Raw genomic sequence first — 18,880 nt, 5'->3', positions numbered from 1 at the left:
GGGTCACATGAACAGCCTCTCCCAGCCTTAAAGGGACCGGAAATGCCAATCCAGTCATGTTCAAAAAACAAGTCAGCACCGTTTCAAAAGTGTTTAATAATGTCCTTTAGACAGAAAACACATAATAGTACACACACACGTTTTTATTACACAGTGGTTAAGATTCTCCTTGTTCAAGGATGTTTGCATTTGTAAACAAAAATTGTGTGGCAATGCCAAACGTAATATAATCATGCAACACTTTAGAAGTAAGAAAGACAGATCAAAAGTGAAATAGACAATTTAAAAATAAAAGTAAATACTTATTTAAAAAAATTTGACGTGATCATAATAATTCACTCTTGAGTGCTGTGGTCTGGCAATGAGTCATCTAAATCATAGAGAAGTTCAGCCACTAAAAAGACAAAGAAAATGTGTTTTAAAATTTATTTATTTATTTAGAAATGTAAGTTATTAATTATTTTATTTTCATATAATGTTATAGCATGACATACCTGCTGGAAGTCCAGCTCAATGAATCCACTTTGGTGGGGATCCAGCTTTTTGAATACCCCTGAAAACGAGAGGTACATTCACTAATGATGCTCCAGAACTACAGGGGCGCTCACCCTACACTAGGGACTATTATAAACAGGCATACACAGACATTTTCTATGATGATTTTAGGGCTAAATATACTAAATTAGTCAAAATATTTAATAACCAAACACCCAAAGGACTTACGGAACATCATCTCCAGACGCATGAGGCAGGCCACATAGTTATCAAAGTCAAGAGTCATGTCTGTCTCGGCATAACGTGCTACCAGCAGCTGAAATATAGTGTTATTAAGAGTGAAACCTAGAAGAAGAAAGAGAACAAAAGAAGTGAATATTAAAATATGCCACCAAAATGATTTCTGTTTGTATATGTGTGAGTATCTCACCGGCTTCTTTCAGCGCCATGCGCATTTCTGGAGTGCTTATGGTTCCTGAATTATCCATGTCATTCTTCTTGTAAATCCCCTGGGGATATTATAAAACGGAGCAACATGTCATGACATTAAGAAATCATTTTAAATGGATAATTGTGGTAAAGGCATCTGGTGGATCTCTTACGAGGTATCGCTGAATTTTCTTCCACAGAGTAGCGAATTCTCCCAAACCCAACTTTCCATTCCCACTGTCCTGAGATACAGTTAAGGGAAATTTACAATTCAGAAACACCCCAAATTCTTGTAATTCCCGGCTCAAGCACATACGTCAACAAAACGTAAGCAGTTGCAGCTGAGAGGATACTGGTTAGAGATTTGGACTTGTAACCCGAAGGTCGTAGGTTCGAGTCTCGGTGCTGGCAGGAGTTGTAGGTGGGAGGGAGTGAATGAACAGCGCTCTCTTCCACCCTCAATACCCATGGCTGAAGTGCCCTTGAGCAAGGCACTGAACCCCCCGGGCGCCTATAGCTGCCCACTGCTCCGGGTGTGTGTTCACGGTGTGTTCACTTCTCACTGCTGTGTGTGTGCACTTGGATGGATTAAATGCAGAGCACCAATTTCGAGTATGGGTCACTTCACCATGATACGACACGTGTCCAAACTGAAGCAAACAACAAAACGTAAGCAGTTGCAGCTGAGAGGATACATCCATGAGGTTCACCATGATACGACACGTGTCCAAACTGAAGCCGTCTGTCTTTATGTCAGTTCCTACAAAAGAACACATCAAGCAGCTCCTCAAACTCCTTCCTAGATCTCGAGCGGAAATTAAGGATGCAAGAGTACTTACGTTTTGCGATGATTTTGTTTAAGATAGTTGTGAGCTCTGTGGCTGAGATTTCCATGTCCTGTAGAGAGAAGTATGCATCAGTTGCTCTGCGTTTTAAAAAATTTGAGTGTTTACTGCATAACAAGTCGTCTCTACTTACAGCTCCAGCAAGTTTTACAAACATGCCTCTGAATCCAGAATCAACTGCATCGTCTGAGACAATCTCCTGAAAACGAGAGGAAGTAATGCTCCAGGTTCAATAAGACATTTTAGCAATATGTTGATTATCACAAAATATATTATTATTATTATTATTATTATGTTATAATATTTATTATTATATTTATTCTTAATATTATTATTAAGTAAAAAATAAATACTATTTATAATTTAACTGATTAATTATTAATTTATTTGTAACAGTGAAAAATATTATTAACGGTCAATAACTATGTTTTCATCCAATTATGCAAATTTTGAGATATCGTATTTAAAAATCAAGGATGAAAACACCAAGTTGCAGATAAAATCTTAAAATTCTTATGAAATATTTATGCATTTAACTGAGGTATAATTTTTATATCCAACAAGATATGCGCAGAAACTGTGGAAATGTGTGGAAACGCATTCACCAAATAAATGTCTCGATGCAAAACAAAGAAGTCAAGTGTCTTTGCCTCAACAGATCATGTGATCGGATAAAGTCTTCCATTTTTATTTTTGATACTTTGCACCAGTTTCCTAGAAGGAGCTGATTTTGTTCTCTTGAACACACGGGATGGAAATAGTGTTTTATTCGCAAATGTTTTGTGTGATATTCCAATTTTCTGCTGTTGACTTTTAAGAGCTTTGCGATCTTGAGAGTTGCTTACATCAGGTAATTCAGCATCCACGGGGTCATCACATGGTCTAGGAGTAAACATAAGATTATCCAATCAAATTCATAACCAAGTATTCAAAATAAAAATATAAACACTCATACTGGCATATAGCACATAGGTGAGATACGTTACAGTGTTTCGGTCTGTTTTTCGGAAAAGACGCGCAGACAAAAGTCTCCATCCTTGTTGGCTTCGAAGGTAGACGGCACAACGAGGTACTCTCCTGGCGGCAGCTTGAAGCGCGTGCAGACCTCCCTCAGGTTAATGAAAGTCTCAGAGCGAGCTTTCTGTGCGTGCGTCAGGAAGAAGTTCTTATCGAGGTGCACATTGCGCTGACCGTGAAACTGACGGAGACAATGGCCAATCAGTGAGCCAGAAATGCTGCAATTAATGGTATGATTGGTCAAAAGAAATGCCACGCATTTCTTTGTAGTTAAACTCTTACCTGCGGAGGTAACTGTGGAAACAAACAAAAGAAAAATGTTGATTTGATGTTACAGATGTGTAATCTGGGAGGTGTACTGAAGTAATTATGTTAATTTCCTCTACATACATCATAATCACAACGTTTAGATGCTCCTTGTGTCTCCACCCACCTCATAAATAGCAAAGCCGATAGTATGCATGTCCTCGCCGTCTTTCCTCAGACGGCGGCGGTTCTTCTGGATCAAACCCACCACGAAACTGCAGCCCACCTCATTATCGCCTGGATCGTCATCTTCTTCGTTCAGCTTAATCACATACTGAGGATTCATCCAGAACGTGTCTGAGGAGCAATGAACGGCTGCCGTCAGCAATATTATTAAACAAACCAAACCAAACCAACCAAACTTTGTAATGCATTGATGCAAATAATTATTTTTAAATGTGCATATAAACATGAGCACTTAATTGAGCTAAATATTTTTCTTTCCAACAAGAAGATATGCGCATAAACTATAATCTAAACAATTTACCAAACAAATTCTTTGATGCACAACAAAAAAACGTTATGAATGGATGTAGCCATCAGCAAACCATCCTCACATTGAAACGTTAAGATGCAGATAAAATCTTGAAATGCACATAAATAAAGTGAATTCCCTTAATGGAGAAAGGTATTTTTTTTATCCAATAAAAAGACATGCACATAAACTACATTGAAAACACATTGACCGAATAAATGCGTATAAACGCTGTCACGATTCTGAAATTCGGCTGACAATTAATTGTCTAAAAGTAGTAACGGATATTGCGACTAACTGTCTGTTTTTTGGGCTTTGGCGACTATGCCGATTATCACGATTAATAGTCTGTTTTTTATGGATTTCATAATATAATTGTGATTAGTTTAAGTGTTCAGTAAATAATTATGATGTTATCTTTTAAATCTTAATAAGTTATTATTTTGCAGTGCAAGATTACATAAAGTATTACAAATTCTAAGAATCGGCCAATTCTACAGAATATCAATACTGTGTTTGTGGAACTAATGGTCACTCTTTTTTAAACCCTTTGTTAAACACAATCCACTAAATTACTCACTTCCTCATTACAGAGAAAAACTGCATTTGAATAAAAAAAATATAAGCTATGACTATAATTTAGCAGCAAAAATAATATCTTGAAAAAAAAAATCTTTGGTGAACATTAGGCCTATACAAATTAAAGGGATAGTTCACCCAAAAATCAAAATTATGTCATTAATGACTCACCCTCATGTCGTTCCAAACCCGTGAGACCTCCGTTCATCTTCGGAACCACAGTATAAGATATTTTAGATTTAGTCCGAGAGCTTTCTGTCCCTCCATTGAGAATGTATGTACGGTATACTGTCCACGTCCAGAAAGGTAATAAAAACATCTTCAAAGTAGTCCATGTGACATCAGAGGGTCCGTCAGAATTTTTTGAAGCATCGAAAATACATTTTGGTCCAAAAGCGGTGTCTTGTCCAATGTTCCTAATATCAAAAACTACGACTTTATTCAGCATTGACTTCTCTCACGGGTCTGTTATGAGCGCGTTCACAGCACATCCGGTTCGCGAACGAATCACTCGATGTAACCGGATCTTCTTGAACCAGTTCACCAAAGCGAACTGAATCGTTTGAAAACGATTCGCGTCAACAATAAGCATTAATCCACAAATGACTTAAGCTGTTAACTTTTTTCCCCTAACATGGCTGACACTCCCACTGAGTTCAAATAAATCAATATCCCGGAGTAATTCATTTACTCAAACAGTACACTGACTGAACCGAGCCAGATAACGAATGAAACATTGACTCGTTCTCGAGTCAAGAACCGGTTGCATCGGCTTTTCGGATCACCGGTAGTGATGGGAAGTTCTCTTTTCTTCTCCGCGAACCGGTTCTTTCGGACAGTTTGATTCACATATAAACTACATTGACCCATTGACCGAATAAATGCGTAAATGAACGGTTGCCGAAAAACGGTTCACCAGTTCTTTTGCGCTCGACGTAATGACTTCATTGGCGATGATTGCCCTTGATTCAAGCCTTCGGTTTACCCGCGCTCATAACATTAGCACAGAATCAGTTCAGAATCAATCACCAAAAGAAAAACTGCATTTGAATAAAAAAATTATAGTTCAGTTCAGACGCGCTGTGTGTCAGTCTGCTTCACGCATGCGCAGTATCATCAGCTCCTCGGTTCTCTTCGAATTGGACGCGTCCGACAGAAACGGTTCCTTGACTCGAGAACGAGTCAATGTTTCGTTCGTTATCTGGCTCGGTTTTCAGTCAGTGTACTGTTTGAGTAAATGAATTACTCCGGGATATTGGTTTTAATTTAAAATCGAAACTCAGAGGGAGTGGTCAGCCATGTTAAAAAAGTTAACAGCTTAAGTCATTTGTGGATTAATGCTTATTGTTGACGCGAACCGTTTCAAACGATTCAGTTCGATTTGGTGAACTGGTTAAAAGATCCGGTTACATCGAGTGATTTGATCGCGAACCGGATGTGCTGTGAACGCGGTCATAACAGACCCGGGAGAGAAGTCAATGCTGAATAAAGTCGTAGTTTTTGATATTTTTGGACCAAAAATGTATTTTCGATGCTTCAAAAAATTTTAACGGACCCTCTGATGTCACATGGACTACTTTGAAGATGTTTTTATTACCTTTCTGGACGTGGACAGTATACCGTACATACATTCTCAATGGAGGGACAGAAAGCTCTCGGACTAAATCTAACATATCTTATACTGTGTTCCGAAGATGAACGGAGGTCTCACGGGTTTGGAACGACATGAGGGTGAGTCATTAATGACATAATTTTGATTTTTGGGTGAACTATCCCTTTAAACATGTTTATTCTGTTAACTATTTGTATTCTTACCAAATACATTCATGGAAATAAGATAGAAATCATGAGAAAAAGAAAGGCTTTCTGTGTACAAAACTTTGAAAATGTGAAACACTTCAAACAGAGCGACACAAAGCTCTTATGCACATCTAGGGTGCAGAATGATGTGCTTGAAGCAACATAAGTCACACCCAATTTTGTTGCTAAATTTAGCAACTTTTCAGACTAACCTAGTAACTTTTTCTTCCAAAAGCACCTAGCAACAAATTTAGCAATTTTTAAATTTTATTTGGCACACATTTTCCATCTAAATTTCACAAAAAGAGGAAACCAAAGATGCCTAGCAGTACACACATCACGTGAATTAAATTATTGCTATTTGCAATTGTTCAATTTGATAATAATAATAATAATTTAATAATTGTTCATTTATGATACAGCTTGTTGTACCTGCGATTGTTGATCAGTTAGTAGTCTATACTGTAAGAAAACCTAGAAAAATGGAAAAGGTAGGCTTCTAGTAATTTTCCAGGACATTATCCGTTATCTGTTGTAACCCTTCAACCCGAAACACAAAATACAATGCGTAATTTAAAATGCAGGTAAAAACCAGTGAATTCTTTTCTTAGAGTGTAGCATACTGACTACTAATAGACTGATTAAAACCAATTGTTCAGAATGTGTAGTTTTACTAGTACTAACTAATAAAAAAAAAACCGTAATCGTGCAAAAATGTGTATGTTCAATAATTCAATGTTGTGTATAAAAAGTTATTTATATTTTAACATTATGCATTTTTAAGAACACATCTAAATTATGCGTTGTGATTACGTAATGACGTCATCACGCAATGACATCACAACGACATTTAGCAACTTTAAGCAACAAATCGACTTTCCTTTAGCAACAATATCTTCTTTTGGTGTATGACTCCCACTTGTCCCATATAAAAAGCACAATAATCATGGTTGTCTGAAACAACCGCGGTTAGATCAAATAATCGCGATTACACAGTTATTTAATTATCACGACAGGCCTAGGAGACATATTTAATTAATTACACAATGTGCAACAAAAAACTCCACAAATGGATGCAGCCATCAGCAAAATTGTTAAACAAAACAAACCAACCTTAAACTAACCAACTTAATGCTATGATATGGGTACATATGCACTTAATTAGGGCCGATCATTTTTAGGATCTGAATGTGAATGTGAATACATTTTTCTACTGAAATGGAGTGATTCAAAAAATGAATCTAACACCCAATGTTTGATGTGTGTTTGTGGTTTTTTGTGCTCACAAGGGTTGTTTCTGCAGCCCCCGGCGGTGGAGCCTCTCCTCCATGTGCCGTCGTGGTTGGACACGGCCCAGTATTTAATCGAATCGCTGGTGATGGCATCCGGGGTCAGAGTGCAGATCTCTATACGAGAGTAATGGCTAAGGAAATCTGAGAATGACATCCTGAACAGAGAGACAAAACATACTGAATTTAAAACATACTGAATTTAAAATCCAAGTGTCTTGATTACAGTTGCACTAAATCTAGATCCATAGATAAACAAGTTTGTAACTGCACCAGAATTCTCCATCCTCAGCGCTGGCGTTCGGCCGCTCTGAAGCAGCAATACTGTTCCATTCGGATGAACTAAAGGAAAGAAAAAAAAAAGATAACCATCAGCTGTTCAGTAATGCTATCATTTCCAAATCAGTTCCACTGAACTATGAATTCAACAGAATTCACACAGGCATGGTATACTTTTGCCCAAAGTCATAATTTTCCAAATAGTCAAGTGCATTTTACTCGTTGACCCTTAAAATTAAACTTTTATTTGTACTGTACCTTTAAGACTATATGTGAATGACTTCAGTTATTAATGACTCAGTTTGTAATGATTTCAACAATTTTAATATATATCGACATTAGACAAAAATACATGTGAAAACTAGCTCCTGAAATAATATTGGATGAACATTGGGTTTCATTTATTATTAATTGCGTGGATTTCAGCTGTTCCTACATTTTTTCATACATTTCGAATAATTTTTTTCTATGCTATTGGTGAACCATGATTTGTTCTTGAAAACGTTCATATGCAGATTTCACGCACAAATTCATGCATACTCATTATTAGTGAATAAGACCCACTGTTGCCCCACTGTTTATCATCATATTTTCATCAACGGATTGTTTTAATTAAAATCATTTAATTATTGTCATGATGCACATTTTTTCTCATCTTGTTATTAACAAAAAATCCAACTTCATCAACAACCATTTTTAACGCCAATATTGCATGGTTGCTACCTTATAATTTCTGAATTACAGTTTTTTTACATTACAGTTATATTTAGCTAATTGTATGAACTTATATATAACTCTGGTGCTGGTGGGGTAATGAAACCGTACCTATCACTCCAGGCTCCGGTCCACTCCACCTGCCCCCAAGGGTTACGCATACGAACCAGCTTCTCCTTGCGGCCACGATAGTTCACTTAGACAAAGCACAATGTACTCTAATGATAAAATGTATTATATTATTGAAAAAAGAGGCCTGCCAATAACTCTATTCATACCTCGGTTGCCCCCGTGAGAGAGTAGGCATGGCCTTTCACCAGCTTCTGGCGGGTGACGGCTTCTGAATCAGCAGCACTAGTGATCTAAATCACAGAATTAAACAGGGCTATGTGAAAACGGGCGGGGCTTGTGACCCAAAAGGGATTGCCGATTGGTCAATAATAATAATTATGCTATTCCAACTTCAAGTCAAAAACAGGAATCTCACGTCGATGGAGCAGCCCAGCAAAGCTCCGGCCTCCAAGGCTTTCTGAATGATCTGAAACATGTTGGACGGCGGTTTACTGAGCTCGTAGCTCTCAGCGATGCCTCCAGTGAAATCTTCAAAACCCTCACTGGTGGAGCCTCCTGACAAAGAAACAAAACATACACAAAAACCAAAGGCTCCCATTATATTTTAAAATGACATTTTTATAGACCAAAACCCAGAAGCAAGTTAGCATTTCTGCACTTTTTGTTCCATCATCAATAAGGTTTTTTGAAGTCTGTGGTGAACAGAAGCTCAAGATATGTTCCCGTTTTATTTTACAACACAAAAAACACCAATAATACCCACTTGTGATTTATTTAAAGCTTTTACTTGTCTTGAAAAAGTGGTTCCTAACAAGTGGCTAAATGGGACTACAGTGACATTAAATGTCATCACACCGAACAGATAAACTCATCAACTCACTAATCCACTTTTACAGCCTCATTTTGTTTAGAATCGCACTCTTGCAAACTATTCAAACTCCAGCTTTCAGGAAATTGTTTTATATATAAAGTCTGAAAGAGTTGTAAAAATCGTAATGATGGTGATGTTAAAGTCATGAAATCAGGGTGTAGTCCATGTATAGCCTACATTTAGCTTTTTACTTCAGCCGATTGTATTATTATTAAAATTGTGCCTATTTTTGAAGATTATCATGATAAACAAAATAGCTAAGAATCATAAACTTTTCTTGGTCACAGAGCTTATTTTTGGCAACAATCCAAAAGCCAATGGAAAAAACAGATTGGGTTTTGGTCAAAGGAACCAGGTTGATGCTTACGTACAGGTTGGCCAACAAAAACACATCATCACTGCAGCACTACTATAAATGCACATGCATGACATCCCCATTCTCATAGTTCACATGAGAGTTCCAGAATTAGTAGGCCACTGGCTGTAAACCCACTCTTACACCATTATGTGTTCGGTTGACATTGATAAACATGAAAGAATGAGAGTAAGAGAGAAATGCTACTAGCACGATGGTAAGCACTAAGTTAAAAACATACTACACCAAATGACACACCTTTATTCCAGGAAAACACCTGCTGTGGGTAAAGCCTGCTGTGCTTGTATGCAAAGCTCACTAACAACCAGATCAAGACAGAATGTGTTTTTTTTTTTTTTTGCACTAGTCTTTTAATTTGCATAGAATTGTCCAATTGGCAAATATATTAATATTGTAAATTGAAATTCATTAAAAAGGTTTAAAAATTATACATACAAATACTGAACTCATTAAAACTGACTTGTTGCCACACATTAAAAAAATAATCGATTGTGGGTAATAATTTACCACAGCTGACTGCCCTAAAGAAAACAAAGGATTATACTATTGTTTGTTCCTAGAAAGCAAGTTCCACGAAAAAGCTGACTTTCTGGTTGAAGCAGTTCTAACATAGCTGTTGTAAATACTCAGAAAAAAAGAACAATATATGCAAACACTAACTTAGCATAGGCTTTCTCCAACAGGGCACTCCAGAACTCATTTCCCTCGGCGGAGTGAACAAAAACCAGCTCGCCATCTTTCACCGGCAGCCGGTCATCAATGACAACATCCACCCACTCGCCAAACTGCCAGAACTAAAGGACGGAAGTAGACACTTTACATTAATCACATTATCTATTCAGTCTCAAAAAGTGTGTCAAACTCCAAAGACACCCATATATAAAATCTGAAACATTATAGAGTCAACTCTGCATTAAGAGCAGTAAGCAAAATGCACCAAAAAGTACTTTTTTGGACACCTATACTATACCACCTATACTTTTTTTTTTTTTTTTTGGACATTAACTATGTATTACAATTATTTGTATTTATGAAAATGTACTGTAGTGTTACCATGTTTGTTCATCATGGCAATACCATGCTTTCTGGACATTTACTACCATGGGATCACAACAGTATTCTTAAAAATAGCTGGAGTAGCATGTAAACATAATGGTATATGAATATAGTTTCCATGACATGTACACAAAGTAAATACCATCTATGTACCATGGTATCACCACAGTATTTTTTGAGGAGTGTTACATATTTTTTGAATACTAATATAATTATAAAAGCACTGAGCAACAAAACCACTGCATAAAAAAAATTATGTCCATGTTGGCCATTAGCATGGGAACACTATAAAGCAAAGTGCCACATTTATTGTAATAGTATAACTTGCAGACACCTGGAAATGGAAGATTCCAGCGTAATTGTCTCCAAAACCCTGTCCAGCGGGCACCACTCGTGCCAGAACTTCCTCATTCAGGGTCAGCGAGGCAATGGCAGCCAGCAGCCAGCAGTCACCTGGGAGACAGCAAGACAGGAAGTGAGACTGTGACTGTGTTTACAACCCGCACTGTGGTCGGTAGCTGAAAAAGTCACAGAATGGCCTGAATTCAGTAAATCTTCAATAAATATGGAATTGAAATTATATATACTTGCATTTGGATTCCAAAATTAAACTTTGACAGTCGTTTTTAATGTTTGACATTCAACCTACAGACAAGAAAGAACTGGCACATTTTGAGGGACGCAAATGAATGCCATTGTGGTTCTCGTGTCACGCCAAGTGGTGAGCTGCAAATCAAAGAAAGCAGATAACGCGTGTAGGAAATGCTAAGACTTGAATCTGCCCTCCTCAAAAGACACCAGGCTGCTTTTCCTGCAGTCTGCCACATGTATCGCTTTAAGTGTGCGTGTATGTTTCTAATGCAAGACTTTACAGGAGAAATACAGCCAAGTCCTTCTCTCTTTAACTGCAGCCTTTTATAACAAAAGTGGTTGTGTGCCCTCAGGCTAGGTTTGGATGATTTGTATTATGTGTTTGGCTCAGCCGTACAGTCAGCGGTAAACACAACAGCAGGAAGGAATGGGGCAAAAGAAAGTGAGATTATGTGTTTAGGGGGAGGGTAATGTTACTAATATTACTAGTGTAGAATATAAACTAACTGATGAGATATAAAACAGAGATAGAAGCTGGGTGCTCCAAGTCCTCCAAACTGTTGAGGAATTTGGACAGTGTATATTTAGACAGATAGATAGATAGATAGATAGATAGATAGATAGATAGATAGATAGATATTTTAATTTAATTTTTTATTCAATTTTTTTGTGATTTTTGTTGTATATATTTTTTAATTATTATTTAAATTAAATGTACATTATATCTATATATATATATATATATATATATATATATATATATATATATATATATATATTTTATTTTAGTTTTAGTCATTTAGTATTTCTGCTTGTTTTATTTCAGTTTAGTTGGCAACATTTCTATTTTTGCATTTTTTTTCTTTTTTCATCTGATATATTCTGTTTTATTTTCAGCTTATTTCAGTTTTTTTTCTTTTTCATCTAATATTTCTGTTTTATTTTCATCTAACCACACTCATCACAAAATTAAAAGCATCCTTCAATTCCTGACCCACCCTTATTCGAGGAATTACATTGTGTGTGTTTGGTTGTTCACAATGTTCACAATGAACTTAACTGATTGTTAAAACTTCGTAGAATTAATAATGTGCTGCACCAAAGTATAAAGTGCATTATGCAATCGTATTTGTTGGTAAAGCCTGCTGTGATTGTATGCAAAGCTCACTAACAACCAGATCAAGACAGAATGTGTTTTTTTTTTTTTTGCACTAGTCTTAATTTGCATAGAATTGTCCAATTGGCAAATATATTAATATAGTAAATTGAAATTCATTAAAAAGGTTTAAAAATTATACATACAAATACTGAACTCATTAAAACTGACTTGTTGCCACAATTAAAAAATAATCGATTGTGGGTAATAATTTACCACAGCTGACTGCCCTAAAGAAAACAAAGGATTATACTATTGTTTGTTCCTAGAAAGCAAGTTCCACGAAAAAGCTGACTTTCTGGTTGAAGCAGTTCTAACATAGCTGCTGTAAATACTCAGAAAAAAAGAACAATATATGCAAACACTAACTTAGCATAGGCTTTCTCCAACAGGGCACTCCAGAACTCATTTCCCTCGGCGGAGTGAACAAAAACCAGCTCGCCATCTTTCACCGGCAGCCGGTCATCAATGACAACATCCACCCACTCGCCAAACTGCCAGAACTAAAGGACGGAAGTAGACACTTTACATTATCACATTATCTATTCAGTCTCAAAAAGTGTGTCAAACTCCAAAGACACCCATATATAAAATCTGAAACATTATAGAGTCAAACTCTGCATTAAGAGCAGTAAGCAAAATGCACCAAAAAGTACTTTTTTGGACACTTATACTATACCACCTATAATTTTTATTTTATTTTTGGACATTAACTATGCATTACAATTATTTGTATTTATGAAAATGTACTGTAGTGTTACCATGTTTGTTCATCATGGCAATACCATGCTTTCTGAACATTTTCTACCATGGGATCACAACAGTATTTTTTAAAATATCTGGAGTAGCATGTATGCATAATGGTATATGAATATAGTTTCCATGACATGTACATAAAGTAAATACCATCTATGTACCATGGTATCACCACAGTATTTTTGAGGAGTGTTACATATTTTTGAATACTAATATAATTATAAAAGCACTGAGCAACAAACCACTGCATAAAAATAATGTCCATGTTGGCCATTAGCATGGGAACACTATAAAGCAAAGTGCCACATTTATTGTAACAGTATAACATGCAGACACCTGGAAATGGAAGATTCCAGCATAATTGTCACCAAAACCCTGTCCAGCGGGCACCACTCGTGCCAGAACTTCCTCATTCAGGGTCAGCGAGGCAATGGCAGCCAGCAGCCAGCAGTCACCTGGGAGACAGCAAGACAGGAAGTGAGACTGTGACTGTGTTTACAACCGCACTGTGGTCGGTAGCTGAAAAAGTCACAGAATGGCCTGAATTCAGTAAATCTTCAATAAATATGGAATTGAAATTATATATACTTGCATTTGGATTCCAAAATTAAACTTTGACAGTCGTTTTTAATGTTTGACATTCAACCTACAGACAAGACAGAACTGGCACATTTTGAGGGACGCAAATGAATGCCATTGTGGTTCTCGTGTCACGCCAAGTGGTGAGCTGCAAATCAAAGAAAGCAGACGCGTGTAGGAAATGCTAAGACTTGAATCTGCCCTCCTCAAAAGACACCAGGCTGCTTTTCCTGCAGTCTGCCACATGTATCGCTTTAAGTGTGCGTGAAAGTTTCTAATGCAAGACTTTACAGGAGAAATACAGCCAAGTCCTTCTCTCTTTAACTGCAGCCTTTAATAACAAAAGTGGTTGTGTGCCCTCAGGCTAGGTTTGGATGATTTGTATTATGTGTTTGGCTCAGCCGTTCAGTCAGCGGTAAACACAACAGCAGGAAGGAATGGGGCAAAAGAAAGTGAGATTATGTGTTTAGGGGGAGGGTAATGTTACTAATATTACTAGTGTAGAATATAAACTAACTGATGAGATATAAAACAGAGATAGAAGTTGGGTGCTCCAAGTCCTCCAAACTGTTGAGGAATTTGGACAATGTATATTTAGACAGATAGATAGATAGATAGATAGATAGATAGATAGATAGATAGATGCTTGATGCTATCAGTTTTTATTTTAATTTAATTAATTTTTTTATTAAATTTTGTTGTGATTTTTGTTGTATAATTTTTAATTATTATTTAAATTAAATGTAAATTACATATATATATATATATATATATATATATATATATATATATATATATATATATATTCATTTTAGTTTAAGTCATTTAGTATTACTGCTTTTTATTTCAGTTAGTTGGCAAGATTTCTATTTTGCTCTTTTTTCTTTTTCATCTAATATTTCTGTTTTATTTTCATCTTATTTCAGTTTTTTTCTTTTTCATCTAATATTTCTTTTATTTTCAGCTTATTTCAGTTTTAACTAACTTAAAAGCATCCTTCAATTCCTGACCCACCCTTATTTGAGGAATTACATTGTGTGTGTTTGCTTGTTCACAATGAACTTAACTGATTGTTAAAACTTCGTAGAATTAATAATGTGCTGCACCAAAGTATAAAGTGCATTATGCAATCGTATTTGTTTACCAAGTAGTGAGTAAAGTAACATGTAAATTAACACAATAAGATATACATCCAAGAATTAAAACAATTCATGTGAATCCAGTTTTACTCCTTTTTTCAGTCAGTTCACATCAAAAATGAAACATTCATGTGTAAATGCACTTATGAGACTATAAACCCCCTTTTAGTTACAGCCTATTTGTTGTTGCTTACAAATGATATTGGTGGCTTAAATACAGATTTAGATCCCAAAACAGCACTCCTAAAGTAAACATGTTTTTAAGATAATCAAGGAATGTTTACAAAGTAATGATGTAAATAATTAGTTACCTTTCATAATGAATCATGCAATGAAGCACATTTTAGGTTACCTGACAGAACATTTTTCACAATGTAGTAGATTGTGTTAGTATAAGCTAATTTTCTGGTTGAGGCAGTTAAAACGTTTAGCACACAGTATTGACTTACAGGTATCCTGTGTTAAAAGAATCAAGAAGAGGAGAGCGAGAAGAGATCTGTGATTCAGTGTGTGAAATGAACAGGTTCTTCAGTTTTAGTCAAACCAGGAGGATTAACAAAGAATCTCAACATTAGTTTCTTGCAGGTGGATGAATGTTCTTAATTTTTTACCCAGAGCTCCTTGACAGATATCTGTCCGTGTAGCTCCACCGACGATGAATTGTGGTTTTGAGCACAGCTCCTGCAAAAGACACCAACAACACCCTGTTTGAAATGCAGAATCAAACTAATAATGTAATCAGACACAAAACACTGAGATTGCATTCACATGTGGGTTCATATACCAAGATAATCATAAAATATAATTACTTGTTAAAATGACAGAATACAAATTTACATAGCACAAATATATGAGAAAAACTTTAGTAGGCCTACGTTGCTTGATTCTAAGACCGCGCGAGCTGAACCCTATATAATTCGTCTCCAGAAGAGGTTTTTTTTTTTTTAATTGGACTGTTTTGCTAAAACGCAACGCTCATGACGCGACCCTAAAAAAAAAAAAAAAAAGCAAAGACGCAAGAGCCGAGACGTCAGTGACGCATATGTAGCCATACAGAAGTAATTAAAACTGCAAACAGACCGCAAGAACGCGACTTGCGCAAAGAAAGATATACGAAAACACTCTCGTTCATAAAGAAATGGATTATAACGGTCCAACATAAACGCAACATACAAATAGAAAGTGCGTGATTTCCCGTTTAATCATTACCAATGAACCAATGCCGCCCTGAATATTAAAGCTTAAGATACTGAAACCGTACCCCAGGTCTTTTCCATGCTAGTCCTCTGGTTTTGGACGAGCTGGGTCCGAGTTCTTTAAAGCCCAGGGACTCGGGTGCGGCTGGGAAGCTCGGGTCTGAGAACAGGCTCCCTCTGCTGAGGCACTGGCTCCTGAGCGCCTCGAAGTCCTGGTTCAGGTATTTGGTGGCGTTGGCGTTAGTTCCGAACCCTGCAGCCTGCGCTCTCTTCTTGGCCAGGGTAGAGGCGACTCCCGACATTTTCCACTTCTGAACAGCCCCAAGAATCTGAGAAATGTAAAAACGTCTTGATCCTTCAACTTAGTTCACTGTGACTCTCCGCCCCAAACTTTCCAGGCGTGGTGAGGCTGTCATGAGCGCATCACAGTGAAGAACAGGAAGAGTGTTTTAACATATAAATACACTAACAGCTGTCGCTGCGAGGACAATAACACACCATATCAGACTGATCACGAGTTACTGATGCTGCACTTAGGGTTATAGGTCTACTACAAACTAAATATCAACAACTATTTGTGTTTTAAAAAAAGTTATTTATTCTTTACATAAAATGGCCGGTTTTATGGCAGTGATTTAATCAGCAAAGACATGTGGAGAAACAGCGATGCTAATTTCATTTTAAATTAATAATGGATTTTGGAGTGTAAATAAAGTACGTTTGTGCACAGAACTTACAATCGTTCAGACATGTTCATGACATTTTCTTCCTAACAGTAGGTTAGAGATGAAGATCAAAACTCGATTATCTGCACAAGAGCGCCACCTGCTGGATTTTAAAGTCGGTTCAGCTCGAGCTTGCATTTCTAATCTATTGCACCGCTGGCACTACTGGCTACAAGAACTTCGAAAACAAAATATGGATGTTATGTTATTTTTTTTTTGTCGCAGCAGCAAACTGTAAAGTCACTTTTTATCATGATACATACTGTGATTTATTCTAAAATTACTTAAATAATGCATTTAACGTCAAATAACCTTAATGTAGATTTTTAAAAACAGGCGAGTCAAGCAGTCTACTGGCTGTGTATTGGTTCATGTTTATGGCATAAAGCAGCGCATTCTGTTGTTTTCTTTATTTTTCAAAGGGACACATTTTGTAGTCATTCTGAATGTACACAAATAAAAATATGCATTTTACCATATGACTATTAAGGACAACTTATAAAATTATTTCCCCTCTTGAGGAACAAATCCAAGTGAACATCAACTAATTCTCATTATTAATTAAATAAACTGTTTAGATTGCTGCATATTTCCTGTGCACTTCAATACTAGTCTGTGCTTTCTGCTTGATTTAACTAGGGTAACTAGTCAGATGTTGTTCTAAAGGCTTATTAGGGCTACCTTATTTTTTCCGAAACACACACACACACACACACACACACACACACACACACACACACACACACACACACACTAATGTCCTGCTCGCACTTACCCACTTACTCAAACTCTTTGTCCTCTGAAGATCTTTCACTTAGCATATTTACTTTAAAGGAGTGGAGTATGTGCATCATAACTTTGCAGATGTTTTTATGCTCAAACAGCAACATTACACACTAAAGTTAAAAAAGGGAAATCATAATCAGTGATCGTTTAAGTACCCCTGAGATCTGAAAATAAATATTTTAAGAATTAAGTATCACATTTGCATGTTCATGTTTCACTGACATCGGCATATGGCGTCAAATGCCATTTTTTATGATTTAATTTACCTCGCCCCCCCCCCCCCCCCCAAATAATACAATGTTTAATGCACTTCATGTTGTAATTACATTGAAAGGAATATATTTTCTCGTTATTTGTATTTTTACATCAGTATGGTACAAGATGTTTAAATCAATGTGATAAACCAAAAATACAAAAAATAATCAAAAACAAAACACACCATAACACCTAAAACTTGAACTTTGAAAGTAATCTACCCAGCTCTGTATATACCAAAGTCAAAGCATTATTCTTTCCTTTTTGTATTAGTGTTTAAAATATTTATTTTAAAACAAACTATATAACAAACTTACTGGGGGACCAGGGTAGGCTATAGCCTGACATGCCCAGCTGATGCAAAGCAAAGGATTTATATCTACACAGAAGAAAGGCATAGGCTCTGCCACAGAACAGGTTGTGTCGAGCCATTCATTTGTCTGGTTGTTTGATGAGAAAAAGATTAAATGTAGTTGCAATAAAACAGTTTAAGAAGCTGTACAACTGCAGCAGCAGAGGACTAGTATTCTAACGCGCAGAACTGCGGAAGAATTGATGACAGCATGGTTTGAGCTTTTTTTTGTCTGACCAATCCGCAGAAAGAAGAGTTTAATTCCCGCTCACGTGTAGAAATTGAATAGTCAAGCTGTTTATTAATTTTTCTAACCCTGAACGTAAAACTAAAAATTAAGCCGAATTCTTGTTTTTCGTTTTTTTTTTTTTGCAAAAAAATTAAAAAATAAATAAATAAATAATTTTAAGGCCAACAGAGGCCCTTGAATGTGGCCACAATTAGCAAAATAAAATGAGGGAACTAATAATTTAAACATGTTGACTGATAAGTTGTAATTCCTGGACAAGATATCTTGTGCAAAATATGTCAATACCGTTCTTAAATGTTTTATAGGTCTTTACAGATCACTTAATCATGCAGTCTGGTTCGTAACCACCAGAGGGTACAATATGACAAGTATAAGCTGACATATTCAAGAGAGAGTCTCCTTTCCAGCATATTGCTAAAAGAATCTGACTTTACATTTTAAATTATATATATATATATATATATATATATATATATATATATATATATATAT

At 36.2% G+C, this 18,880-nt stretch overlaps 1 protein-coding gene across 1 annotated transcript; it reads right to left on the bottom strand.

Moving 5' to 3' along the window:
• Window positions 1-77: 77 nt before the first annotated feature.
• On the bottom strand, window positions 78-16,439 carry capn2b (calpain 2, (m/II) large subunit b). The gene is made up of 21 exons (XM_042711995.1): window positions 16,086-16,439; window positions 15,436-15,505; window positions 13,443-13,561; window positions 12,715-12,853; window positions 8,716-8,879; window positions 8,507-8,590; window positions 8,340-8,425; window positions 7,509-7,577; window positions 7,233-7,393; window positions 3,220-3,389; window positions 3,069-3,080; window positions 2,756-2,967; window positions 2,615-2,651; window positions 1,903-1,968; window positions 1,764-1,821; window positions 1,620-1,684; window positions 1,098-1,166; window positions 926-1,004; window positions 724-840; window positions 495-553; window positions 78-394 (listed from the first exon to the last, which is right to left on the bottom strand). The coding sequence occupies exons 1-21, from the start codon at window positions 16,320-16,322 to the stop codon at window positions 371-373; spliced, it is 2,097 nt and encodes a 698-aa protein (XP_042567929.1). The 5' UTR covers window positions 16,323-16,439; the 3' UTR covers window positions 78-370.
• Between the last annotated feature and the right edge of the window lie 2,441 nt (window positions 16,440-18,880).

This window comes from Cyprinus carpio, chromosome A22, assembly GCF_018340385.1.
Source record: "Cyprinus carpio isolate SPL01 chromosome A22, ASM1834038v1, whole genome shotgun sequence".
Classification (NCBI taxonomy): Eukaryota; Metazoa; Chordata; class Actinopteri; order Cypriniformes; family Cyprinidae; genus Cyprinus; species Cyprinus carpio.
The sequence above is the reverse complement of the archived record's forward strand: the minus strand, read 5'-3'. Positions and strand labels throughout refer to the sequence as shown.

Bases quoted from the DNA above. Each gene is read 5' to 3' on its own strand.
- capn2b (XM_042711995.1), bottom strand. From the start codon at position 16,322: ATGTCGGGAGTCGCCTCTACCCTGGCCAAGAAGAGAGCGCAGGCTGCA. The intron at 12,854-13,442 runs GTGTCTGCATGT...TCCGTCCTTTAG, and splicing joins CTGGAATCTTCCATTTCCAG to TTCTGGCAGTTTGGCGAGTG. The intron at 8,591-8,715 runs GTGAGATTCCTG...TCTGTGATTTAG, and splicing joins TGCTGGGCTGCTCCATCGAC to ATCACTAGTGCTGCTGATTC.